The 27,580-nt window shown below is 39.3% G+C and overlaps 1 protein-coding gene across 7 annotated transcripts in view; it reads left to right on the forward strand.

Moving 5' to 3' along the window:
• Positions 1-21,476, forward strand: part of TTC6 (tetratricopeptide repeat domain 6) — a 127,022-nt gene extending 105,546 nt beyond the window's left edge. For 4 of the 7 annotated variants that reach the window (XM_043549406.1, XM_043549408.1, XM_043549410.1 and 1 more), the window contains 9 exons: positions 3,486-3,626; positions 4,307-4,420; positions 6,572-6,691; positions 10,003-10,076; positions 15,157-15,367; positions 17,301-17,453; positions 17,670-17,840; positions 19,066-19,291; positions 21,025-21,476. In XM_043549406.1, coding sequence (XP_043405341.1) covers positions 3,486-3,626; positions 4,307-4,420; positions 6,572-6,691; positions 10,003-10,076; positions 15,157-15,367; positions 17,301-17,453; positions 17,670-17,840; positions 19,066-19,291; positions 21,025-21,161 — 1,347 coding nt within the window. In that variant the 3' untranslated portion in view covers positions 21,162-21,476. Of the gene's footprint in view, positions 1-3,485; positions 3,627-4,306; positions 4,421-6,571; positions 6,692-10,002; positions 10,077-15,156; positions 15,368-17,300; positions 17,454-17,669; positions 17,841-19,065; positions 19,292-21,024 lie in introns of those variants that run through there. The other 3 variants (XM_043549409.1, XM_043549411.1, XM_043549412.1) reach the window with 3 other exon arrangements.
• The last annotated feature ends 6,104 nt before the right edge of the window (positions 21,477-27,580 follow it).

The following is a 27,580-nucleotide window of genomic DNA, read 5'->3' on the forward strand; positions in this document are numbered from 1 at the left end:
GGCTTGAATAGGGACTGGGAGTGGCTGGCACACTACAAAAGCAACTTTCCCTCTCTTGGTATTGACACCTCCTCATCAATTATTGGGAGTGGACTACATCCACCCTGATTGAATTGCCCTGTCAACACTGGTTCTCCACTTGTAAGGTAACTCCCTTCTCTTCATGTATAATAATGCCGGCATCTGTAATTTTCACTCCATGCATCTGAAGAAAGTAGGTTTTTTACCCACGAAAGCTTATGCCCAAATAAATCTGTTAGTCTTTAAGGTGCCACCAGACTCTTCGTTGTTTTTGTGGATACAGACTAACACGGCTACCCCCTAATTCTTGATTTAGTCTTCAGTGGAGCATAGGATCTGGTCCAAGAAGTGAATATAGCTGAACTGCTTGGTAATAGTGATCATAACATAATAATAACATCCCGGGGGGATCATCAAAGCAGTCCACCACGGTAGCATTTAATTTCAGAAAGGGGAACTACACAAAAATGAGGAAGTTAGTTAAACAGAAATTAAAAGGTACAGTGCCAAAAGTGACATCCGTACAAGCTGCATGGAAATGTTTTTAAGACACCATAATAAAGATTCAATTTAAATGTATACCCCAAATTAAAAAACATAGTAAGAGGACCAAAAAAGTGTCACCATGGATAAACAACAAAGTAAAAGAAGCAGAGGCAAACAGGCATCCTTTAAAAAGTGGAAGTTAAATCCTATTGAGCAAAATAGAAAGAAGCATAAACTCTGGTAAGTGAAGTGTAAAAATATAATTAGGAAGGCCAAAAAAGTATTTGAAGACTGGCTCTTTTCAGCTTGGAAAAGAGATGACTAAGAGGGGATATGATAGAGGTCTATTAAATCGTGACTGGTGTGGAGAAAGTAAGGAGAGAAGTGTTATTTACTCCTTCTTATAACGCAAGAACTAGGGGTCACCAGATGAAATTCATAGGCAGCAGGTTTAAAACAAACAAAATGAAGTATTTCTTCACACAACACACAGTCAACTTGTGGAACTCTTTGCCAGAGGATGTTGTGAAGACCAACACTATGACAGGGTTCAAAAAGAACTAGATAAATTCATGGAGGATACATCCATCAATGGCTATTAGCCAAGATGGGAAGGGATACAAAACCATGTTCTGAAGTGTCCCTAGCCTCTGTTTGCCAGAAGCTGGGAATGGGTGACAGGGAATGGATCACTTGAGGATTACCTGTCTCTTCATTCCCTCTGAAGTACCTGGCATTGGCCACTGTTGGAAGACAGGCTACTGGGCTAGGTGGACCATTGATCTCAGACAGTATGGCCATTCTTCTATTCTTATGAAGTTCTTCATATACTGGTATATGTGAAAGACACAGTATCGATCTCTTTTATGTATTTTCCTGACAGTTATGTCCTCCATGTGTTAATCACTCTTACTTATTTTTCTGCTGTGCTTCTAATGGAGAAATAATTAAGATTTGAGGATTTTGTTTACTTTTCTGTCTATACACCAGCAGCATAATTTCCATAAAAATATGTAGTGCTCTCAGTATGTTTTAGTTAACTATCTGAAGCAAAGTAGCAGAGGAAGTTCACACATTGTTTTGTTGTGTTGCACAAAACAGTTATTGTTTTGTTGCAATAGGGTGATGGATATTAAAAAATCTGGAGCACATTTTCCATCAGGTTATAACTGTGATGTTCCCAATGGAGGTGCAAGAACATGAGTAACAAACTCAGGGCAAACTGTTAAAAAACCAGGACACAAACCCCAAATTGGTCATTAATTCTAAACTTAGATTTCACCAACCAACTGCACCAAGTGCAAACTCCTCAGGCATATTAATAGCCTTAAACAAAGTCACAGACAGTCTCCTTGGGTCCTCTGGTCTCTCCTGTCACTCAGCTGAGCATATCTCTGTCATATATGGCTCTTAAAACCAAGAATCACAGCAATGTTGAGGTAACTCCTAGTCCCAAAGAACCAGTCACTTACCCCAGATCATTTGTGCCTTAGATCTCGCACAAAGGACAAAGCTTGTAGCCAATCCTATAATAAATTATATGTAGATTTATTAAATAGGAAAAGGTAACTAGAGTGTTATTTACAAGATTAAAGCAAGCGAATATAGACACACAAATGAATTACAGTCTTGGTAAGATAATAGAGGCTCTTCTAATCAGCAAGCTCTTTTTGTCCTTTAGGGTTAATCCATGCTAAGCAACTGATGATCTCTTGCTTATATCTAGAAAACTCATTGTCTCTCAGAGTCCCAGCAACATAGAGATCCTTAGTTCCTTTTGCTTATGGTTTTGATCCCTGTCCTGCCATATGCTCTCAGCTGCAAAACTCAGCTGATGGGAGGAGTTCACTTGCATGACTCATCTTCACGGGGAGGAGAACAGAACAACAATAAGTCTTTAGTACTTTTGTTGATGGTTCCTCAATCCAGATATAGGGAGTGTCCAGTTGTAAGAGCCAACCATAGCCTGTCTGGTGTTGATAGGACTCCTCTTTTGGGAGGGGCATAATGATTTCTGTAGAAGAGCAGCTCTTCACACTAATTAATGTCCCTCTCCTGTATGTCCCTGTATGTAATTAATTCCCTCTTCCCCAATACCTGTTCCAGCCTACAGGTCTTCATTTTAACTTTCTCCTCCCAATTCTTTTTGCTACCCAGCGACACCTCAGTTCCCATCCCTCACCTCCAAGGGACTACAGAATTTTTCTTGTTGAATCACCATTCCAGTCCTTGAAGCCCATCTCAATAGGCATCAGGAAGTGGCAGGAATAGCGGTGAAAGTGGAGCTGACCCATCAACTGTATGGTGATTCATACAGTCACAGAGGCTCCCACTACACTCACTCAAATAGTACATTACAATATGGAATACAGATATTACAAGGAAGATCAATGCATGCAGCAATTCATAAGCATTCGACAGAGTCCAAACACTAAGCACTTTCTTATATTTATCATATTAATATTAACGCACAAGTGAGCCAGAGAGGTTCCAGCTATTTATCTGTCAGTGTTCCTTTGAGACATGGGGACCTTGGCATGAGCTGGTGTCTGATCTGCCAGAGTCACAATAGCAATTTCTAAATGGTAATTTTTGTTATTAAACAGCTTAGTAGTTTCCCTTTAAGGGATGACTTGGATATCATTAGTATTGTTTTGTTAAAGTCTGTTTTATTTGTGTCCTTTTTGTTTTTGTTTTTTCTTTTTGCTTTCCAAAGATCATTTTCCTGCATTTGATTTTTGTTATGTCTAATGGAATATAAGTTATTTCTTGTTTCAATATTCATGTTGTTTTCCATTATTATAACCAAGGTACCCAGTGTTCATTTAATTTGCTTGGTTTTATGACCGCGAGACTTAGGAGTTTTAAGTTCTTTATGAAAAAAGTCATTTATTACCTTTACTCAGTGGTTGTCCAAGGTATTATCAAAGTTTTTTTAGTATTTGTACTGCAGCATGTTTCTGTCTTCATCTATAAAGGCATATTTAAGTCGTGCTGCTTACTATGGTAGCAAGGGAAGATACTCCAAGGCAATTATGAATTGTAACGAGGCTATCAAAATTCATCCTGACAGTGTGAGAGCCTATCTCTACAGAGGAACTTTGAAATACCACAATAAGGTAGAGACGTATTTTATCTTTTGGATGAAGTACATGAAATATTTTTGTTAGTCACCTGTAGAAAGAGATAAAAGCGGGGGACCAATGCTACCCAGGCTTGTGGGGAATTCCACCGATATAGCATACTTCCAGTTTCCCCAGTGCCTTGGAAGCCACTTTGTGGGGGGCTCTGTGGTTCTGGAAAGGGTGCAGTGGGGTGGATTGGCTAAGCTAGCTAGATTTATCTCTATTTTACCTCTCCAGGATCCATGGAGGAAGCTCCCATAAGTGAATTTGGCCACAGGAGCAACTGCAGCTCCGTAATAAACTATCATCCATGTTAGGAGATGATACAAAGTGATCATGAAAGGGTCAAAGAGAGGGTAAAGAATAATATAGCTAGATAACATTAATGATTGACTAAGTAATAAAACCATGACAATGACAAAAATATAAAATAATAAGGCTCAATTATGCAGTCCTGGTCCAGTCAAAATCCCGTAGAAATCCTACCTAAGGGAAGACTGCAATAACTGGCCCATATTGTCAAACTGATATGAGAGAATGCCTTCCAGTACTGATGAAGAGACAAGAAATGTAAAACTGTATGGTCAAATTTTACACTGTTGTGTTCTTTAGGACAGAACATATGATGCTGTGAATTATACAGTGGTTTTATACACAATGTTTTTTATGTGCAGACATACAAAAATGCCATTGAAGACCTAACCAAAACTATTGACTTGGACAAAATCTGCATTTTGGCATATTGCAACAGAGCAATCTGTTATCACCAAATAAAGGACTTTAGAAAGGTATTATATCCTTTTATTCAAGAGCACTTGATTATGCAATTATTCAGAAATGCTAATAAACTGTTTCTGAACATTAGTAGCAAGCTTTCCTTTTTGCATCAACAATCCTTTACAACTGCATTGCTGTCAGTTGAAGATCTAAGTACCTGTTTTGTGGGTATAATCAGGTACTTGGATGTATACATGACAATACATTTACACAGTGAAGGCCAGGTTGAAAATCTGGCCTTTATATCACTAACATTTGCAGGGATTATTTCAGGATGTAGTGTTGTTCAGACATATGCATTTCTGCTGCGATATGTGTATCTCACACACATGCACGCCCACCCACCCACCAAAATCTTGCAGGGGAGTTCAGAAAGGGGAAGGAAAGAAGGGGAGCATAGAAGCAGAACAGGGCAAGATTAAGGCAGTAATGGGTACTGTAAAAATTTGAGCCCACCTCTATCTTGTGGGGTTGATCTGGTCCCCTGTGGCCTTGTCCATACCCACTGCTCAAAGGAGCAGGATTGGGACAGAAGCTCCACAAAGCCCACTTCATTTGGGAAAAAGACACATGGGATCGCCACAGAGGTGGGGTTGGGACTTCATCACCATAGAGGTGGGACTTGGGTGTCAACAGCTCCACAGAGCCTTTTGCTTGATTACTTCCTCCCTGCAGATCTTTTTGCTCCAGAGGGAACTGTTACTCCTATATAGCTTCTAAAGGTGCCAAAACCTTACTACCCTGAGCTCCCTGCAATACTTACTTTGCCTCTTAAGGTATTGGGGAAGCCTCTTAAGGCTTCCCCAATACCTGTTCCAGCCTACAGGTCTTCATTCTAGCCTTCTCCTCCCAATTCTTTTTGCTACCCAGTGACACCTCAGTTCCCATCCCTCACCTCCAAGGGACTACAGAATTTTTCTTGTTGAATCACCATTCCAGTCCTTGAAGCCCATCCCAATAGGCGTCAGGAAGTGGCAGGAATAGTGGTGAGAGTGGAGCTGACCCATCAACTCATGTAGACTCTCAGGAGTTAGGGATGGAAGAGACCTTTTAGATTAATCCAATGTTTGCTTAGTCTAGTTTTAAATATCACTAGCAGTAGGACTTCCCCTGGGAGACTATTGTGTCTGTGCCACTGTAGCATTTCTAGTGTAGATATATCCTAAAGTACTAAAGGCCTACTTCTCATTTACACGATGGCCTCTTTACACCAATCTGGCAGTGTAGAGAGGTCTTAGTGCAACCCACACACCTTCTGGATGTGGTGTTCTGTCCCATCTTGTGGCACCCAGACCACTTAGAGATTAATGAGTCTGCTACAGCCTTAGCTAAGAGCCATGTGGCTTTTAGCTCATGTAGTAGAGGCTCATGCATTTAGCTCCCGAGGTCCCAGGTTCATTCCTGCCCTCCAACAAGTGGGGTCTGCCTAATACTATCAGGAAGCCTTTCATGATATGAAGGCCTAAACTGTTCTAATTATCCCACATTAGTTATCACTTGACTTAAGGCATATACTTTATTTTCCATTTTAGGGTTGGTGAGATACTGTCCAACTTTGATAAGTTTGTGAATTGGTACCTGCATTTCCATTCCACTTATTCATGCCATTGTGCTCTCTACTGAGATTTAGTTAATAAAACTAGACTAATAAGACTTTCCAGTAGTCTTAAATTAGGTTTTGAGACATTTAATTTTCAGAAGTTTCTTAACTTTATATTAAAAATGCTTGATGCGTCTAAAGTGAAGTTAAAAAATTAAAATAAAGTTTAAACACAAATATGGGAAACAGCAAATTAGATACAGAAAGAATGGCAGTTTTATCTTTAAACATAAAACCTTTGTAGCCTCAGTGCAGACTTAAGTCTCTTTGCTATTGTGTTCTGCAGATGGGTGTATATATAAGTACAGAAAGGACTAGGCAACACTGTGAGAAGAAAATAACTGCTGTATTGTGTTCCTCTTTATCATTTAGGCCCTAGTCCTGCAAACATTTAAGCATGTGCTTAACTTTTAGCATCTGAGTAGTCACACTGAAATCAGTAGGACTACTCAGGTACTTAAAATAAGACATAAGTGTTAGCAGGATTGGAGCTTTAGATTGTAAACTTAAGTATCATTGTATGCTTCTCAGTAAAATTAAATATTTTTAATTTTTTTTTTAGGCTTTGAAAGACTATGGAATTCTTCTTCTTCTTGAATCGACTAAGGAAATTGTCTTGACGGTGTTAATTAACCGTGCACTACTCTATGTGGAACTGGAAGACTACTCTAATGCATTAGAGGTATAAGATTCTCTTTATATACAAAATTTCACATTTCATGTTTATTTTATGACACATATAGCTGACTTGAAGAATAATGTGCAAATTTAGGGCAGGTCTACACTACAAAGTTAGGTCGGCTTAACTACATTGCTCAGGGCTGTGAAAAATTTCACGCCCTGTGCAATGTAATTAAGCCAGCCTAAATCCTGGTGTAGACACTTCTGGTTTGACAGAAGAATTCTTTCATCAACCTAGCTGCCATCTCTTGAAGAGGTGGATTTACTGCAGTAATGGAAGAACCCTTTCCATCACTATAGTTCAGTGTTACATTAGCATGGGCATAAATGACAGTTACACTCTATTTGCTGCACCTTTACACTTCCAGAGTGGTGTAAAATGGCCACAATGTAAACAAGAAACAGAACCAAAATATGCAAGTTGTATATTAAGTTAAAAAGTGAGGGCCTGCCTCCACTGCCTCGCACCGTGAATAGTCATTTTCTGTTTTTGCAAGGTGAGTGTAAGCCAATGCCACAGGTGTAAGTGAATGGAGGATTCTGATTTGGTTTTGTTTTACATTCTCTTTGCAGAAGGTGAAATGACCACTCAAGGTTAAAGTTACAGGAGACTCAGGCCTTGAGGTTTTTTTTCTTCAGGTTTTCAGAAAAAGGATTGCAGTCTTGTCATTGATCCATAATCCAGACTCCCCTCTTATTCATTGGGAGTTCTGCCTACAAAACAATAGCAGGACTGAGGCTTAAACATATTAAATAGTCTCATAGATACCGTTTTTCATTCTTAAAGTATAATTTCTCAAAAGCCTTCAATTGTTATGACTTAGAAGGAATACTTTTCTCCATATTATTTGTGTTTTTATTTTGGATGGATAACTTTAGGCTTTGAATTTTTTGTTCATGTGACAGGAATGATTTCAGCATGGGCACTCTACAAAATTGGGTAGTTTATTTGTTTCAAAGATAGATATCCTATGTAGATGCAAGAATGAAGATGGATATCTTTGTGATGACCCAGAAATGTCCCACTAGAAATGCACAGGAAAAAGTCCTTCACACTTCGTAGACCGTGCATAGAAATAGCTGAAACAGAACAATTATTGTATAGGTCTCTGTCTTATGCTATTAAATGTAATTCATCAAAGAGGCTCAACGGAGAGACTCGGATGGTATATATTTTGATGTGTAGGGGCTCCTGAAAGGAGAATAGGGACTCATAGTAAAGCGGTAGAAGCAACATGATCAGGAAAAAGTGTTAATTCCTGAATGAATTTTAGAGAAGAGTGATTTACAAAATGAGAGTTGAACATTAGAGACTCAAAATCCTAATGCATCCTGTGTAGCTAAATATTTTCACAAGGTTATGTTTTTCCTACATGTAATTTAGAGAATCTGGTGTACAAATCAGTTTTGTTAGTGTGCTGCTGGGGGGAGCTTTCAGAGAACCCACATGTACTATGCCTGTTGTGTCAGGAAGTAGTCTTTTAGAGCTCAATCCTGGAAGATGTTTTCTGCCATGATCTAACAAGAGAGACGAGGTGGATGAGGTAATATCTTTTGTTGGAGCAACTTCTGTTGGTGAAAGTGAAAGAGAGAAGCTTTCGAGCTACACAAATCTTTTCTTCAGGTCTGGGAAAGGTACTCAGAATGTCATAACTACACACATTGGAGTGGTTACTGGATCTGTGAAGGTAAGTGTGGTGATCCAGCAATGCAGTTAAGCATGTGCGCAAAATTAGCAATGTGAGCAGTGCCATTGACTTCATTAGAACTATTTGTGTGCTTACAGCTAAACACGTTTAAGTGCTTTGGTAGTTTGGGCCAGAATGTCCAGCCCTGTTTAGAGTGGGCCTTTATTTTACAATATTTTAGTTACACAAGTAAAATAAAATTGTCACTACAAAAGAGAGGTTTGTACTAACATAGTAGCACATTTCTGTACATATGTGTATATCTCATTACAATGTCAGAACAATGTGATGATAGTCTCTTGAATACGAAATCTCTATAGATAGTGAGATATTTATTTTTTCCATTTGAAGAGCTAGAAAATACCCTCTAAACCAGGGGTGGCGAACCTGTGGCTCCGGAGCCACATGTGGCTCTTCAGAAGTTAATATGCGGCTTCTTGTATAGGCACTGACTCTGGGGCTGGAGCTACAGGTGCCAACTTTCCAATGGCCCAGGGGGTGCTCCCTGCTCAACCCCTGGCTCTGCCACAGGCCCTGCCCCCTTCCCACCCCTTCCTGCCCCCTCCCCTGAGCCTGTAGTGCCCTCGCTCCTCCCCCTCCCCCTGCATGCCATGAAACAGCTGATCAGGAGGTGTGGGGAGGGAGGGGGAGGAGCTGATTGGCGGGGCTGCCAGTGGGAAGGAAGCGCTGGGAGCAGGGCGGGGAGGAACTGATGGGGGGAATGCTGACATATTACTGTGGCTCTTTGGCAGTATACATTGGTAAATTCTGGCTCCTTCTCAGGCTCAGGCTGGCCACCCCAGTCTAAACTATTTTTCCATTGAGTTCATCAGTACAAGTGCTGTTTCAAAGCCAAACTGTTCCTGAAATTTTATGTTGATGGGAGGTGCTGTAGACTGTATAAAGCCTACTTTCCCTTGCAAGGACTTAATCTACTTCCTTATTATAACGTTAAAAGGTGTTTTCTCCATATCAGAAACATCCAAACAGTGTTTTCCTTTTAAATCTTATATATCAAAAGCACACAGAGAAGGTATTCCAAATTTTAGTTAAAAGAAGAGTTAGAAATCCCTAAACTAGTGATTTATAATGGAAATATTGACACATCTTTAACTGGAATATTATGAACAGGAAACTCTAACCAAAGAATCACTCAGTTCAATCCTATCATTTATTTTTAAACTACTTGAGTTTACTTGTTTATAAATACTGTAGCAGAAGCGAATGAAAAAATGTTTTTATTATTAAAATTTTTTTATTACTGAATTTTTTAACGAGATTGTGTATCAGAAAATAATATACCCTATATATGTATGTGTAATTGCAATTATATAGGTGTTTCTATAAAAAAAATACTGGAAGTAATATTGCATCCAGCTCTGTAGGAAATACCTGGATGTCAAATATATTGTCTGACTAGAAAAACTATGTTCCCCCAGGAACCTGAGCATTAATTATGGAATGGAAAACAGTTAGTGCATTAACTCTCCAATTCTACTGAAAACATACTGTGTTCTTGTTTAGGTTTCATCCCCTTGTTGATATAAATTTGATTTGCTAAGGCCATGTTATTGAAGCAAAACAATACAAACATATATATATAATTGAGTATCTTTTTTTTCAGGACTTTAAAGAGGCTTCATTGTGTAATCCAAGTAATAGTGAGATCTATCAAGCTATTGGAATCTGCTACCACAGGTATGATATGTGGTTCGGTATGGCATAGGGTAGGAGAAGAGAAATAGAGGGGGAGCTGGATGATGTTCCAATGTATCTTTTAATAACTGTCCGAGTGAGGACTGGATAAGAGAAGAGGAAGAAGGGAAAGAAAAAAGAGAGATGAGTAGGTATTTGTCAGATTTGCCATTGATGTCCCAGTCTCACATGGGATCATTCATTACCTAGCAATAAGATGTTTATAGAAGCAGAGGTGGGGAAAAGGTACGAGAGAAAAAGTAAAGCTAAGAGAACCAAGAGGGATGAAATAGAATGAAAGGTGGTGAGGAGGTAGAACAGAGCCAGTAATGCCTGTAATTATGGCACCATGTTAGTGTCTCCATAATTTTAGTAGTGACACAATTTCCATTTTAAGTCTATGTGCCTTCCTTTTTACAAAATCACCTCTGACTTTTTAACTTGAAATTTTGCATGTTTAGTCTCAGCTAGCAGAGATATATTCTGAAAACTTCAAGTAAACCTATTAATCATTTTTAAAGTATATAATTTAGAGGCATTAGAGTATACACTTAAGTTATTCTATTTTATCATAGTGATAATAGTAAGAATGGGAAGTCTCTACTTTTTAATGTGGAAAGGGTAGGTTATAGTATGATGTTGGTTGATGAACTATCTATTAATTTACTCTTATCTATTGTATTCTAGGGTTTTCTCTAGCACGTATCACTGTATTATATAAGTGCTGCTTAGGCACTCTTCGGGTGGGCGTATTTAAGATCTATCATCATGAGTCTTGCCTGGCTATGGCTGATTTGTGTTGCTCTGGTGATATAACTGGCTCCTTGATTCTCCTTGTATCAGGGGAGTTCTGGGGGGGCATAGAGCTGACACAGTGGCACTGTGTTTTCTGGTGTACCCAGGTGCAGTGGGTGTGACTGGGGTGTTCCTATGACTAAGAGATCCTCAGCTTCTAAAAGAGCTTCTCAGAGCCCATTATCAGCTAACGCAAATTAGAAGCTGTTCTAAATTGCATCTTGATGCTGGTCCTGTAACTCCAGAATCAGGGAGTCCCTCTCCCTTGAGCTTACGTGAGTGCTAAAAGGGCCAACTCAGAGATTGGCACTATGGTTTTAATACAGTTTTTTCTTTTAAAAAATTATTTAGATTTATAACAAAATCCTTGTCCTGAATCCTTGTAGTTGCATTTTAGCCATATCTGTTAGAGCTGTTTCTGTGTACTAAAGAATTCAGTCTATGCTTCAGGTAGAAGATGGACATCTAGTATATCTTTCAGTGTCTCCCTGGTAAAATGACTACACACTTTGGCACAATTTTGACCTCCATACATAAAAGAGCTTTTGACATAAATTAGAGTTCCATGCACAGATTGTTTGCAGATTTGATCCCTTTAAAATACATTTATTTATGTCACCATATGAGTACACATTTTTGTCATTTGCAGATAGGGTAAATGTTTTGTTTTTATCTGTCATTGTTAAAGGGCTAGCTGCACCTCTGTCTCTTTTCTGGTCTCTATGAGTGCACCTCCTCAGATGTCAGGCCTCCTGCCTTTACCTGTCTTGGGGTGGAATTCAGCAGTTCTTCCACCCTTAGTCCAGACCCTGGACTACAGTATCCTGTTTGTTTACGGTGCTTACCCAGCAGGTCCTACACATTTCAGGCTTATGCAATTCTTCCTTTCTGGAATCTGTGACCAAACAACCTTATTGGTTTTTGTGCAGTGGCAACAAAGCTTTTAAAGATTTTTTTTTAAAATAACAAATACTCTACACACATGTCTGTCTTATCTAAAGACTTATCATCCCTATTGGTAACCTAGGCAGGCCTGTCTTTTTCAGTGGGATCTTTTGAATAGGTCTGGTTCCCCTCCTTCTTCTTCCCTGAATAACTAGTGCCTTTTTCTTGAGAGAGTGACTCTTTTTATCCCTGCTGTTGTTCTTTTGTTCTTCTTTGTTTGCAGGCCTTTTCCTGTCGTGATCAAAACCAGCTTTGTAGGTTTGCTGGAGACGGGCAGAATCATCGAGGCACTAATAGTTTTGTCATTGCCCCTTAACAACTCATGTATATTTGCCAAGAGGTGGCATCTTGAGCCATTCTTTTCTTTCCTGCATGTTTTTCCAGACAGACTCCCATTGTATTAAAACAATATAGTCATACAGAAAACCCATGTTCAAAAAAGATGAATTCAAAATGGAACAGGTTCAGAGAAGAGCTACTGGAATGATCAGGGGAATGGAGGACCTATCTTACGAGTGGAGACTGGAAGAGATTTCTTGTTTAGTCTAGCAAAAAGAAGTCTGAGATGGGATATGATTTATCTCTATAAATACAACGGTGGTGGGGCGAGGGGAGGAAGGAATACCAGGGTGGGAGAATACCAGGGTGGGAGAAGAGCTATTTAAGACAAAAGACAATGTTGCCACAAGAAAATGGGTGTAAATTGGCCATGAACAAATTCAGGCTGGGTTGCCAGCAAAAAAGTTTGAAAACCACTGGTCTAGTCTACTGTATACTATAATACTTTAGTCTAATTTTGGTTGCTGGATTTAGTGTGCAGGTGGTGTTGGTGGCCTGTGTTATACAGGAGGTCAGACTAGATGATATGGTGGTCCCTTCTGGCCTTAAACTCTATGACTACAAAACACCCAATAACCAGGCCAACATACAGTATTTATAAATTATCACAGGGGAGCTCCAAACCCATCACATCATCCATACTAATAAGAAACACACAAGACATCAAATGCTGGTTTTGAGCAACAGCTCCAAAAGCTTGCTTTAAAGTTACTAATATTAATAAATTTGAATTGCCTCAAGGGGTGTCTGCACTTTGCTTTTTTGGCCTCAAATTTTCCCTGGTTGCTTACACTGTTTCAGCTCTGGCTTAGCAACAAGGGGAGGCCTAATGTAGCCAGGGCTCCAGGTGGCTACCAGTGTTTTAAGTATTGTGTTGTCTAATCCTGCCCAGCGCAGGTCTGTGCAACATGGGGCTTTGAAACGTTACCTGACACCAGAGCTTTGTCTATACCAATGCTCCCACTATTGATGGCACCAGTGGAGCTGAAAGTCTAGTGGCAACACTGCAGAATGAATTTTAAGGAAATATTCCATAGAGTGGACAAGAGTTAAGGGTGAGGACAGTATAATCGTTGAAACATCTTTTGTAATCATACAATGAAAAGTTTTCCTGTTTGGTTTGTATTTATTTTCCCCTTTACTTTTTTTGTTCTTGGAACTTTGGGAATCATGACTTTGAAGTAGGCGGTAGTAGTTTCTGGTAATTTTCTTGTGGTTGCTAGGAGACAACATCTCTTAGGCAGCATATGTGACTCATAGAAAACTCGTGCCTCTAGATAATACTGGGGGGACACAATCGAAAGGGGAGGACACGTGACTGCCCCACGTGTCTCTTCTGCCCAGTGACCCCCCGTCCTGTGCCCAGCCTGGGGCTGCCGTGCTCTTCCTGCCCCACCAGAGTTTCCTGCAGGGGGCAGGGAAGGGAAGAGCTCTGTCCTTTTCCCACTGCGCCTCCCTCCCCTTCCATCTCCCCCCAGCACATTCAGCCGCTCTCTCTGGCAGCCGGCCCTGGAGAGCAGGATGGAGCCACTTCTCACGCAGCTGAAGCTGGCTACTCTGAGTCGCTGACTCTGTGCAGCGCAGCAGCTTCCTGAGCAAGAGCCTGGCTGGGATGGCAGCCCGCCCCACCAAGGCCCAGCTGCCGGGGACAGAGGCTGAGCAAGCTGGTGCCTCCCCACCCCCCAGCATGTTTCTGACTCGCTTGTCCCCTGTCCCTGGCAGCTGGGCCCAGGTGGGGAGCAGAGGGGGTGGGGCCACTTCCCCAGCCAGGCTCTTTCTCAGGCAGCCGCCATACTGCACAGAGCAGTGATCTGGAGTTGCCGGCATGAAAAGTGGCTGGTCCCACCCCTTCCACTCTCCGCCCAGGCCCGGTTGCCAGGGTCAGAGGCTGAGTGTACTGGGGGTAGGTGCAGCAGGAGAACGGAGCCCCTCTTCCTCCCCCTTGGCAGGCCAAGCAGAAATCTGGGGGGGCACTTGATCCCACATGTCCCCCCCCACATGTTGCCTATGGTATGACTGGTGCCAGATTTGGCAAAGCAGTAGGCTTGTTATACACATGATTATAAAGTGACTTTAACAAATCATAGAAAAGGAAAAATCTCTAAGGGTCTATACATGTGGCTCTGTGCACTGAGTAAAGGTCCTCGTCTAAGCACAATAAATCAGATGTTTCAATCATAAACATTACTGTTCTTAACTAAATAGGAAAGCATGCTTGAAGATTTTATTATTGAATGCTGAAGATCAAATTCTGTGCTTTTGGATGTATATGTTCATAACAAGCATTTTGGTGGATCTCAGCCCAGGACAATTGCACAAAAATGCGTGTCACAGCCAGGAACTGAACCCAGTTCTCAAGTCCCAGTGCCTTAAATGCAATACTATCCTTCCTCTCTTTTTATTATTTGAGAGCTTTGTGCACACCCAGAGCTGTGCAGTCATATAACAAGACACAGCCCTTACCCCAAAGAGTTTACTGTATAGTTTAGAAATAGATCAAATAGTTCAGATATTTTTAATGCACTGGGAAATTGTATTTGTTGAGGTGGGGCAGATGTTATAGCTGAAAGTCTTTGCATAAAGTGTATTTGAAGGAGAAAAGGTAGTCTGAGGAACAAAATAAGTGGGAGTCTTAATGGGCATTGGATCAGGACTAAAAAGAGGGAGTCAGTTCCAAATTTTACAGGCTGGCATGAAGAAGAAGGGGCAGAGTTGAGATTGGGAGAAAGATGAAGAAAGGAATTGGTGAGAGTGAATCTTGGAGGAGTGAAGAGAGTCTGTAATGATCAAGAAAAGGACTGTGCATGGAGAATTAATCACAGTCATATTTCTTTAACCATTGTCCCTGGTTGGGGAAGTGTGCGCTGCCAGTGCTATCTGTTTAGTGGATGAAATGAGAACCTAAGTCTCTAGAGTTGTAAATCTGGCACCTTTCATTAAAATGGCTGATTTAAAAAAAAATAAAAAATAAAACACTGACCATCAAGTGTATATTTATTTTTAGACTTGAGCAGTTGGAAGAAGCTGTCAATTCATTTACCCAAGTGCTTAAACTAGATCCCTTTTCTCTGGATGCCTATGTTGCAAGAGGAAATTCATACATGGAATATGGTAATGAAGCTGGCAATACCCTAGCACAGAAAGACTTCCTGAAAGCACTGCATCTTAACCCAAAGTATGTGAAAGCCAGAATTTGCTTAGGATACAATTTGCAGGTAATACACCAAAGATCATAGTCTGTAATATCGTGTGACAAAGAGAGGAGCATTATTTTTCATATATAAAATTGTTTAGTCCATGCTCCATACATAGTAATACTGCAAACTAGTTAAACACTGTTCAGCCAGATAAAATAACTTGTATCCTTAATGTATCCTTTGTTATTCTCTATTTTCCCCCTACTCACTTTAACTTTTCTTTTCAACTAAAGGGATAGGCTGCAATTCCCTTTGACATTTGTCTGTGCTGCATCTTACTTGATTGGTGGATTTACTCTTGAGTACCAAGAGACTTGATCTCCTTAGTCAGCCCAGAGAGAAATAGAGTGGTATTGGTAATCATGCCCAGATACCATGTATGGTATTGTAATCAATAACACTAGAGATTTGGCCGCTACATAAAAAGTGACTTAGATATTTTTGGTGAATCTTATGTAAAAGGAAAAATCTTGTATGTTAAGTCAATCCAAAACAAAATGTTAACATTTGTATTAAGCCCCTTCAAAAAGAGCTTATATATAATGAAATCTGAAAACCACTTAGCTATACCCCAAAAAGAACAATCCTGCATTAGCAAAGTCATGTATGAAATGACATATCATGTGTTTTCCTCCTCTCTAATTCCCATGATTTTACAACATTGTTACTGTGCTTTGTTGTTATACCCATTTGTCTGACAAAACTCTTTCCAACAAAGTTGTGAGTTAATTTTGTGCCTGTGTAAATGAGGGACTAATTTTATCAGCCTGCATCAGGCTTACTTGGATAGGCCATGTGCAAATTTCCTCACACAGCTCTGCCAATATGTTATATTTCTAATTAATTAATGTTTTCACTGTCCTTTATAAAGTACTATCTAAGTGCTGAGTGTTATCATCAGTCTTAACAAGGAGCCTTCCTGCCATTATTTTCAGTCATACAAGGAAGTCTCTTTCAACAACAGAGTGCTGGTTCTGCTGAATGAATCCAAATTGTGTGACTGTTTCTTGGGGAATCAGATAAGATTACCAAACTTATTTGTACTTGGTCAAAATTCAAATCCAGGTCTTCCAAGGTAGAATATTAGTGAATCCGTGAATCAGTCATCAGAACTTGAAGAAGTGGGGTCTAGCCATTTATTTCCCTCACATCTTTCTATTCTCCCTCACTCAACAGCTTATCCTGCCCCATGCATATTTCCATCCCCCTTTTTGTCTAGCAACTCTTACTCCTCCACAACCAGTGGGGCTGGGCCTACTTCCAGTCTGGGGATAAAATATCAGATCACTTGTCCATGGGCAGCTAAGACCTCAAATTTGGCTACGTGACAATAAAACATAGCTGTCCCAATTTTAAGGTTATAGGCTCATATTCACAAGTAAATGAAAATGAGATATTGTTTCTGTCTAACAGAATTTCTGTGCTTTCTTCATATACTGTTTTGAACAATTATGCTGGTGTTTCTCATTTTTATTCTGTCGTATTTAGTGAGTGGCTCTCACTAGGTCTTACTTATTTAGTTTTGGATAGTGTGTAACCCAAGGATGATTATTGTTGTTGTTTTAATATCTCCAGGGAGAGAGGGTCACACCAAGACATTTTGATGTTATTGTGGGAAGGCAGGTGCATAGAGATGAGCCTTCACTTCATTACATTATCATATAGGGCCAGACATTTAAAACTTGAGGCCAGAAGCCGAGGTACAAGAGCAATTACGTGTACAGTTCCTGCAAAGGTAGCATGTAAATCAAGTAACTGCCCATGCAGTGGGTGTGTGGATATCTAACTAGTTATCTGCATGCATCTTTTCCCAATTTGTGCACAAAATTAAATAACTGAATGTGGCAACATGGGGGCATGTGCAATTTTCCCACATGCATATAATTTTTGAAAATATGTCCATTGGTATGTGGTACGTTTAATAATATTCATATGTTAAAACTCATTATAGGCCTTTGGAAAGTTTCAGAAAGCTTGGAATCAATTTACAGTTGCCATTGACATTGATCCAAAATGCCATATTGCCTATGACGGACGAGCTGTGGTCTGTCTTCAGATGGGTGATACTTTTGCTGCATTTCAAGATACAAATGCAGCACTAAAGGTAAATGTTTGGTTTTCAGTTGATTTATAAATATGAACCTGCTATTATTAGGCCACTGAATAATGCACATAAATTTGAAGAACTGTGTATGAATAATTGTAGGTTTAGATTAGGAGGTACTTTCTATTTTTATACATTTCCTTTAAAGAAAGAGTCTTGTTATTAATGTAGAAATGTGGACTTTATTCAAATAAGAGTGCATATATTACATTTCAGCTCACTACCAATGCTCAGCTGCTTACAAACCGGGGAGTCATTAACCAGTTTATGGGTCACTTAAACTGTGCTATGAAAGATTATCAGCAAGCAATTTCCATCAACCCTGGCTATGCTTTAGCCTATTTCAATGCAGCAAATATCTACTTTCATCACAGGCAATTTTCACAGGTAGGTCTTATGTTCTATTTTCATACCATTCTTAGAACACTTTTCCTTGACTAAGCAATAATGTTATTGATACAAATTAGTGTATAAATGTAAGCTTTTACTTGAATCTTTTTACAATTAATGTAATCATTTAGCTGTACTCTGATAGGGTATGAATTAATATATAGAAATGAGTAATACATAATACTACTATGTTCTACTACTGTCCGTTTTATCTGACGATCTCAAAATGCTTTACAAATATTTATGAATAAAGACTCATAACAGGTGATTTTACAGATGGGGGCCAAAACCTTCAAAAATTCCTAAGTAATTTAGAAATCTAAATCTCCCCGACTTTCAGTGTGACTTAGGCTACTGAATCAGCCAGGTGCTTCTGAAATTTTTGCCCTGGAGACTAAGGCAAAGAGAAGTGAAGTAATTGTCCTAGTTTACACAGTAATTCAGTGACAGAGTGAGGAGTAGAACCCAAATCTCCTGTCTCACAGGCCTATTCTTTAACTACTAAGCCAGGTTTTCTCTCTGTTGTAATACCCTCAGAGTCCTGAATCCCCAGTCCCTTCTGCAGAAGTGCCCTGGGGAGGGCCTGAGGTAATCAAACACCGAAGTTCCCCTTGCATTTTCCTAGTAAGCTCTTTGGAGGCAAGGACCATTTCATACTCTCTGTACAGCCTCTAACATAGTGGGAATAGGGTTGCCACCTGTCTGGTTTTCACCTGGACAGTTTGGGTTTTGGCTTGTGTGTCCCGGATGCCATTTAACAAACCCCAATGTCCATTTTTTTAAAATCTGGGGTGAAAAAGGCAGAGCAGTGGTGGGTACTTGGGGGAAGAGGTGGTGAAGTGTGTGGGGCCTTGGGGGAAGAGATGGAGCAGAGCCAGGGCCTTGGGGGAAGAGGTGGGGCAGGGCCTTGGGGGAAGAGGCGGGGTGGGGATTTGGGGAGTCCAGTTACCAGCCATTAGAAAGGTAGCAACCCTAAGTGGGAACCCAATCCTGATTGAAGCCTCTGGGTGTTACCATAGTACTACTAATAAATAATAATAAATCATTCTGTTGCGAAAGAGTGGCTGAATTCTTCTTCTCAAAGATCCTTGCAAAAATCTTGTCATTCTTGCATAAATCCTGTGGATTTCTGCTACCTTGATTATTAATACAATATAAAAATATATACAGCATTTCAGAAGTTTACATGGTGCATAATATCTTCATTTTATATATTTCACAGGCCAATTCATACTATTCCAAGGCATTACAGCTTGACCCACGGAATGAATCTGCAGTCCTGAATCGAGCTATTACAAATACATTATTACAAAATATCGAAGAAGCAAAAGAAGATTTTGAGAAGGCAGTTTGTCTCTGCCCTTTCTCTGCAGCAGTGTACTTTAACAGGGCAAACCTCTATAGAACATTAAAGCAATATGAGCTAGCTGAGAAGGATATTTCAACAGGTACTTTTTGTTCAGTACCTGACATAATTTCAGTTATAATAAGAACAACAAATTATTTTGGCTCTATTTCATAGTTCAGAAAGTATTAGCAACTATTTCCATGTATGTATTTAATATATTTATTTAAGTTCTTAACTTATATAGGAGAGGCTATGAGATTGAAAAGGGAGTTGTAATGAAAATGCCAGCTAAAAATTATTATTGTTTTTCTAATGAAAATTAACTAGAGAGCTGGGCAAATTTTTTTTTCTGGACAAATAATTTTATTTGCCAAAAAATGCAGTTTTGGGTCAACAGAAACTATTTGTGAATTTGAGTTGAATTTGACTGTGTGTGTAGCGAGGGGGAGGAGTTAGTAATTTTTTTTTATTTTTTACTTTTTTTTGGATGGGGGAGATGGTGGTTTTGGTTTAAAAAAAAATCTATTATGGGTTCACCCACAATGATTTTTTTGAGAGGGGGAGAAGGGTTCAGTTCAGCCATGAAAACCAAAAAATTCAATTATCTGTTTATTTCCAATTACTGATTAGAAGTAAATGTGTCATATGTAATATGTACCATAGCAGCTGAACTCTGAGCCAGATTTTCAAAGAAAGTTGTAGCAGAAAGATGTGCATTCATGCTACCCTCACAAACCCTGAGGGCATCTGAGTTCATTACCTACTCAGTCACTACCGCTTTAGCCAATTACAGATAAAGATTTTTTTAAAATTAATTTTATAATGTATACATAGAGCTAAGTTTCACAAATACCACATTTGTGTGTGCAAACCAGCCAAGTGCATCCCTGTTTGCCACCCATCTTCAACCACCCCAGATTCAATTCCTGTCTTTCCATCTCAGCTACCAAATCCATGGTCAGGCTGTTTGAATGTTCCTAAGATGAAGTTACTTCATTGGATTTTGATAGCAAAGTCCTTGAGTCAAAGCCCTATACAAACTAGAGTACCACTGTTATACTACTGTCTGTACTTTGAACCAATTAATAGTTGATTGCAAGTGCAATAATTTTTCCACCAACAATAAATATGATCACGTCTTACTGAGAAGTTAACCGGTATACGCTTACAATATAAGTTTGTCTAAATTATATGAAAATATGATTTGGGTAAAGATGTATAAAATTCCTTATTTTCACTATGAATTTTTCCATTAAAAGTAGATTTTCATGATGTCAGAATAGAATAATTATGAAATCTTGTCTAGGGAATTGATTACTGTAAAACAGGGAGTTTGCTGGGACCTAGACTCTTTAAACAACAGATTAAACACTTGCCAATAGTAAGTTATTTAAATACCTTTGAACAATAGGAAATCTGACTCTGAGACAATGTGCATTGCTGACACCAAGGAATAGATTGATAATGGTTTCCTATTGTTTGATATTTGTTTTGGTGTTTGAACCTGATTTGGGAGGGAGAATGTGGCTTCTGATGCTTCAGCAGTTGCTAGAGTCAGATTTATAAACATGCCATGATGATATCTAACATCAAGAGGAGAAAAAGGAGAGTCAAAGGGAGACAGTAAGAATGTAAATATCTTAACAAAATTACTTAGCTCCTGCTATAAAAATATGAATTGGACATATGTATTTCCTATTTAGATCAAAACCCTCATGCTCTCTACTTTGTCTCAACTTTCAGATGGGCTTTAGCATGTGCTGTTTTTTATAACAATCATAACAATCTTTTGAAATTTAAAAATGCCTTAACATTTATTTTTCATTTTTACAGCATTGTCAATTCAACCTAATGATGCTTTGATGTATAAACTTAGAGCTGATGTTCGTGGTAAAATGGGATTCAGTGAAGAAGCCATTGCTGATTACAAGCAAGCAATCAGCATTCAAGAAATGATCGATGCAATGTGAAAAGATTCCGGTTCCTGCAAAACATGGTAACAAGTTGGGTGTATTTACAGAGATTTGCCTTATTTAATTAAGAGATATTTGTTTAATTATATCTCAAATACTATTTAGAAGAATGTATTATGTTAGCACTAGACTTGGCACAAAAGGTTAGTTTTGTATACAAGAAAAAACTGTTAATACTGTAATACTATAATAATCCATCTTCATTTTCTTCTGCACATATGTTATCTTCCTGAATAATTTAATTGCTTGATTCAGTGCAAAAATTGTGCAAAAAACCCAGAGCTATTTAAGAACAGAATGCTAACATTAAAGACGTAATTTCACAAAGCGAATGTTAGATTTTCTTTATTGATTGGCACCAAATGGCTGTTGGAGAACGAAACACAGACAAAGGAATAAATATCATTGGGGAAGGCCTCATCTTTATTTACTTGGGTCCAATGTGACGTTAAATGGCAAAATAACCAATATTTAGGTTTGGCCCCCTTTCATCCAACCCTTAGGATTCAGCCTACCTCTGATTCCTCTCTCCCTCTCCCAGTGAGAGGGAATGAGCGTACACACAAGGTATACCTGAGTCTTTGTTGACTTCAGGTCTTCCTTCTACCTTAGGTTAACATGGTCCATCTGCCATCTCTTGGGCCTCTTACACATTTGCCCCTGAGAGCTGGCCCCTTTGAGCTTCTTACCTACACTGGACACCAGCTATAAATTGCAACAAAATTTACAAACTCTACTTGTTAAATTTACAATGTGTAAATTACTGTTCTTTCTCTAAACTAACCTAAATCAGGCCTCCAGGATGCTGCTGGTGATCTAGTCAGACCCATTGCAGTTTTGTATATAGTTTGAATTGTACTTCCCTCAGTTAAAGGGTGGGGGAGCAAAGCAGTAACAGCAATAGGATGGCTGCTGCATGCCAGTGAGGATGATGCTGTATGAGTGCTAGTCAGCTATCCCGTCCTCCTACAGTCCAGAAAATGGGTGGCAGGAGGAAGCAGAGAAATCTGTCCTTCCCTGCCCTCCCCAATCTCTACACAAGTAGTGTCCATGTGCATTATGGGCAGGGAGGGTGTGGGGAAAAGTTCCAGAGCAGCCAAGCCAGCCCCTCCCTTCCTCCTCTTCCTAGGACCTGGAGTTTGTCTGTCCCCTGCCAATTGGCTCAAACATTCCCCCCATCTGAATGGAGGATGGGGATCATTGGCTAAGGTATAAATGTGTCCTAATTATTCCAAATTGAAATCTGAAACACAGATAATTTGTCCACTTACCCACATCCCACGTTGGAAAAGGTTGATGTCATTGAAAAGCAGATTAAGAAAAAGGATTTAAGAACATAAAATAAAAAATTGACATGAACACTCAGCATGTATTTTGTACTTTTCTTCAAAGTGAATTAAATAATAGATCACAGTCGTGGGGTATGAGCCTTAAGAATGAGATTTAGAATGTTGCTTTGATCATGTTCATTCAGATTTGAAACTTAGGGTATAACTCCACATGAACAGAAATAAAAATATGTCAACCCCCAACCTCATACATTGAAGTTAACAAGTTTGGTCCATATCTAGTTGTAACGTACCGCTGTGTTCTATACAGCTATGTGCTCGGATATTACTTTGAGGTGGGTGGGAAAAGAACCTAGCATTCGCTGAGAACAGAAAACTTGCTACAATTTCTCAAGATAGGGGGAAATTTTCAATGACACAAATCGCAGTTAGGCACCTGACTCTCATTGAACGTCTATGGGAGTTAGACACCTACCTGCCATTTGTGTCTTTAAAAAGTCCCCCTTAGCCTTAAAATAATATCCATCTTCCTCCTGAAATATGAATTCGGAAAGGAGTCTTCACTGTGAAGCTGATAATAAAATGCTAGTTCATGATTATCATTACATTGTCTTCTCTATGTAAAATAAATCACTCAATGGCAAGGAAATAATTTACATTCACATTCATAATAAGAAAAAATATAATTTGACATAATGTGAATTGATTATTTAATGGGTCTCTCAGTTCTATTTTCACTTCCTGACAACTCCCAGTAGATTTTTCATTGCTGAGACCAGAGTAAAAACGTCAAAATTACTTTGCCTGAAGCATTCCCTTTTTTGAATATTTCACACAATGCTATTCACCCCCTTATTTCTGCATAAAGATTTTTTATTTGTTTTTTCCCTTGCCCAAGCAATCGGTGTTTAGCTAATATGGCACAATGATGCAAACTGGTTTTATAGCTGTCTTCTCTAACTTTCTGCAGTTGTGACAATAGGTTCCACTGCTAAAATTCTCACTTCATGATATTCTGCTTTTGAAAAATGTTTTTGTAAAATAAACTTTCATTGGGGTGGAGAAGTGGAAAAGATCATAGCTAAGGCCACAGTCCACAAAAGTACTTAAGCATATGCTTAAGTCCATCTCTATTCAGCAAAGTAGGCATTGTCTACACTGGCAAGTTTCTTTGCAGTAAAACAGCTTTCTGCGGTGTAACTCCTGAGGTGTACACACTGCCAAGCCACTTAGTGCACAGAAACCCCTCAGTTGCAGCATTGCAAAAGAACCACCTCGACGAGAGTAGTAAGGCTTACAGCGCAGATGCTTTTGTGCTGCATTGCCAGTGTAAACACATCAATTGCTTTCAGTGCTGTAATTGGCCTCCAGAAGTGTCCCATAATCCCTCAAGTGGCCACTGCTCATTGTTTTGAACTTGGCTGGCTGCCCTGAATGCATGCACTTCTCCCCTTTCAAAGCTCCATTTCTGACAGCTGTTGCGTGCTATGCTGATCTGCTCCTGATGGTGGAGGGCAGGGTTTGGCAGCCCTACGGTCCCTTCCGCTTTATGTCTTATGTTCCTAAAAGTTCATGCTTTGGGACTTCAGATACTCACCTGTAGGGGTCAGGAAGGGATTCCACCACTTTCCCCAATGTATTCTGGGTTGTTGGGTTTTTTTGGTCTGCTGCTTCTGAAGTGTCAGAGATAGCCATGACTGGAATGGGATACCAGACTGGGTGGGCCAGTGCTCTGAGATGGCACTGAGCATTCACTGTCTTATATGCTTGGCTGGCTGGTTCTTGATCACATGCTTAGGGTCTAACAAATCACCATATGTGAGGTCAAGAAGGAATTTCCTCTTGGATCAGATTGCAGTGAGTTTGGGTGTTTATTGCCTTCCTCTGCAGCATGTGGGTGCAGGTCACTTGCTGGTATTATTGGGGTATATCTCACTTAATCAATTCTCTGCCTTGCAAAGGCCTCAGGCATTGGAGCACCTCCGTCTGTCCCATTCTCTGCTTGTGGCACATAATAGTTTAGGCTTCTGTGGGCTGTAATATTTTGGTCTAATTTTGGGTTGCTAGGTTTAGTGTGTGGGTGCTGAGTGGTGCTGGTGGCCTGTGATATACAGGAGGTCAGACTTGATGATCTGGTGGTCCCTTCTGGCCTTAAGCTTTATGACGGTGACAAAGCAAATGGTGAAACTGTTGCTTATTCCAATGCAAGGAAAAAAGGATTTTTATGTAAGAGTTAAATTTAGAAATTAAATGTAGAACCTATAAAATATTAGCTAGACTTTTGTTGCAGTAATCTTCAGCAGATACAGTTCACATGAAGGACAACTGTTTGTTTTTAATGGGTGAAATCCAAGCTCCATTGAAGTAAATGGTAAAACTCCCATGGACTTCAGTGGGGCGAAGATTTCTCCCACTATGTTTCAGCTGTACCAATATGGTGCCTTTTGTTTTGTACTGTGGAGCTTCACAATACAGAAGCACTAGAATATTAGAAGCATAATACTTGATGTCAGCAACACATCACCCTGTATAGATAGTTTAAATTGGTTTCCACTACATTAGAGCTTTAATTAGTGGACATTTATTTGATGGAGAAGCTTTTTCTTAAATCTAAGAAAGAATATATGCCAGAGAGGTAAAAGTGGCTGTCAGCCTAGTTTATTAGAAAGGGGGAAGGTCAAAGAGCAATTCATGCCTCCAGCTCTGCAGTAATAAATAAGAGATTTATAGTATTTCTGCAATAGCCTGTAGAATTCTTAGGTTTCTGACAGATGACAAAGTCAAACAGTTTCTCTAGAGTTTGTAACTTCAGTAAAGAGAACGCCTGAGACTGACATTACAAACAACAAATTTTTGTGGCTATTAGGAAATAAATTAACTTCCCAGTATCATAGTAACATAGCTTTCTATGGCCAGTTCTACTCTTCAGAAGTTTCAGTTTGACTCAGTGACAATCGCTCTTTTATTACTGGTTGTTTGCTCAGCCCAGGATGGGCATACTCAGTTCTGATCACTTTGGGGGGGGGAGGTGCCCCATTTTCTTGTTTGTTTTTCCTCCTCTACAGTCTCCCCACTCCTGCTTTGCTTCCCTATGAAAAGATGAATATTGAGTGATGGGTTTGTGATAATAGAGACCAAATTTGTGAAGGGTAATGTCCTCTTTCCCGCCCCCCGCCGCCCGAGTTTACAAAAAGTGAGTATACTTGTGCCCCTATTGGTGTGTACAGTTATAATGATTGCATATGCAAATAAGGTTATGCACCTAATTAACCATATATACACACATTCTCAATTTAACAGTGGTAATGGGGTGTACAAATAAGCATTCAAAGGTATTTTTGCATGTTTCATGTTACTGTAACAGCAGTTTTTTGGCTGGTGGGTTGTTAAATCATGTGGTATCAAGGCCTTGTCCTTTCTTACTCTTTTCCTCCTTCCACACCCCTAAGAAAGGCTCAGTTATGGGTCATGAGATTTTGACAGTCTCCTTGTGGAAACTGCAACATCAGAGTTAAATCAAAATGAACAGAAATCAAACCTTTCCCTTGGATGCTTTCTTTGCACTATCTACAGTAAATTTTTTTTAATTTAGTCTTGCCATCACCATGGAATGAATTTAGCCATGGACATTTTATAAGCTCTTTGATTTACATTTAAAAACACTTCAATCAAACTCTGTCAGTTATGATTAACTGGACAAATTTCCCTTTGCTTAATATTGGCAGGTTCCGGCTATTTTAAATAATGCTGGCTAAGTGTCCTGTTTTTCAGTTTGTTCTATCCTTTATGGTAGATACTGTAGATTTTACAAAACCGGAATACTGAAATATTTTCACTTCTATAATTGGCTGAGTAATGATTCATTTCAATACATTTAATCTATCACACAGTACTAGGGGTATGGGCTAGCCTTCCTATTTCCATTTTCTGTATGCATCGCTGCCATATCACTGACAATTAAGGAAATATATCGACTGCCTTTAAAATTAAACAGGAAATAGTTGATGATCTTATTTTTCATAATAGAGCAGCGATTGTGGTTTGCGATCCCAAAGTGGGTCATGAATTCGTTTTAGTAGGGTTACCTGGGCAGGGCCGACATTAGACTTGCTGGGGCCCAAGGCAGAAAGCCGAAGCCCGAGCCTTGCTGTGCGGGACCAAAGCCGAAGCCTGAGTAACTTAGCTTCACAGGGCTCCTGTGGCGTGGGGCTCTGGGCAATTGCCTTCTTGCCACCCCCAATGCCGGTCCTGTTTCTAAGCATTTTTTATTTAAAGTATTAACTATTCTGGGGTCATGTAGTAATTTTTGTTGTCAGGAGGGGGTCATAGTGCAATGACATTTGAGAACCTCTATATAGAGCATTAAAACCTTGAGCTACATAAATCAAAGCTCACGGACTCATTTGAAGCCAAGTGGCAAGTTTCTGGTAGCTCTCAGGTTCTTTTTCTTCAGCTCTTATTTTGATTTTCTTTATGATCCAAATAATTTTTTTTAGAAAATTTAAAAAAATAGTGGAAAGGTTTATATGACAAAACTAATTTCAAATCTTTTGAACAAATTAAAAGAGACCAAGTCTGTGATATTTCTAATAGCCATTGCTGCCACTTATAAATTAAGGTTATTTTTGGTAGGCTATGGCTATGCAGTAGCATTTGTGCCCTCTTGGTGGAAGGGACTATGAATGATGCATACCATTCTGAATTTTGCCTAACCTGGTATGATTTGGATTCCACGCAGCACCACTGTGATTATTACAAGTATCATTTTTAATCAGTATTTGTAGCTAACTTTTTTCACAACTGTTTTTTTTTCCATTGGATATTTTACATTTTTTTCCTCGTTGGGCCAACAGCACACACTGGGTATGTTTTGACAAGGAAATAGATTGTATTTAAAAATATCTGAGCAAACACATTTTAACTACCATGTTTTTAAACACTAGTGTAGATAGAGTTGTCCACAGTATTTAAAAACATAGTAGTTAAACTGTTAGGTAACATTTTAAAATATGACCTATTTTCCTAGTCTAGACAGGTCTTACAGACTGCTCAGTCCTCCCTTAGTGGTGTTCAGAAGCAAAAACATTGCATTTACTCTATGAAATACTGCAGGTCTGACCATTCCTT

The sequence above is a fragment of the Chelonia mydas genome, chromosome 6 (genome assembly GCF_015237465.2).
Source record: "Chelonia mydas isolate rCheMyd1 chromosome 6, rCheMyd1.pri.v2, whole genome shotgun sequence".
Classification (NCBI taxonomy): domain Eukaryota; kingdom Metazoa; phylum Chordata; order Testudines; family Cheloniidae; genus Chelonia; species Chelonia mydas.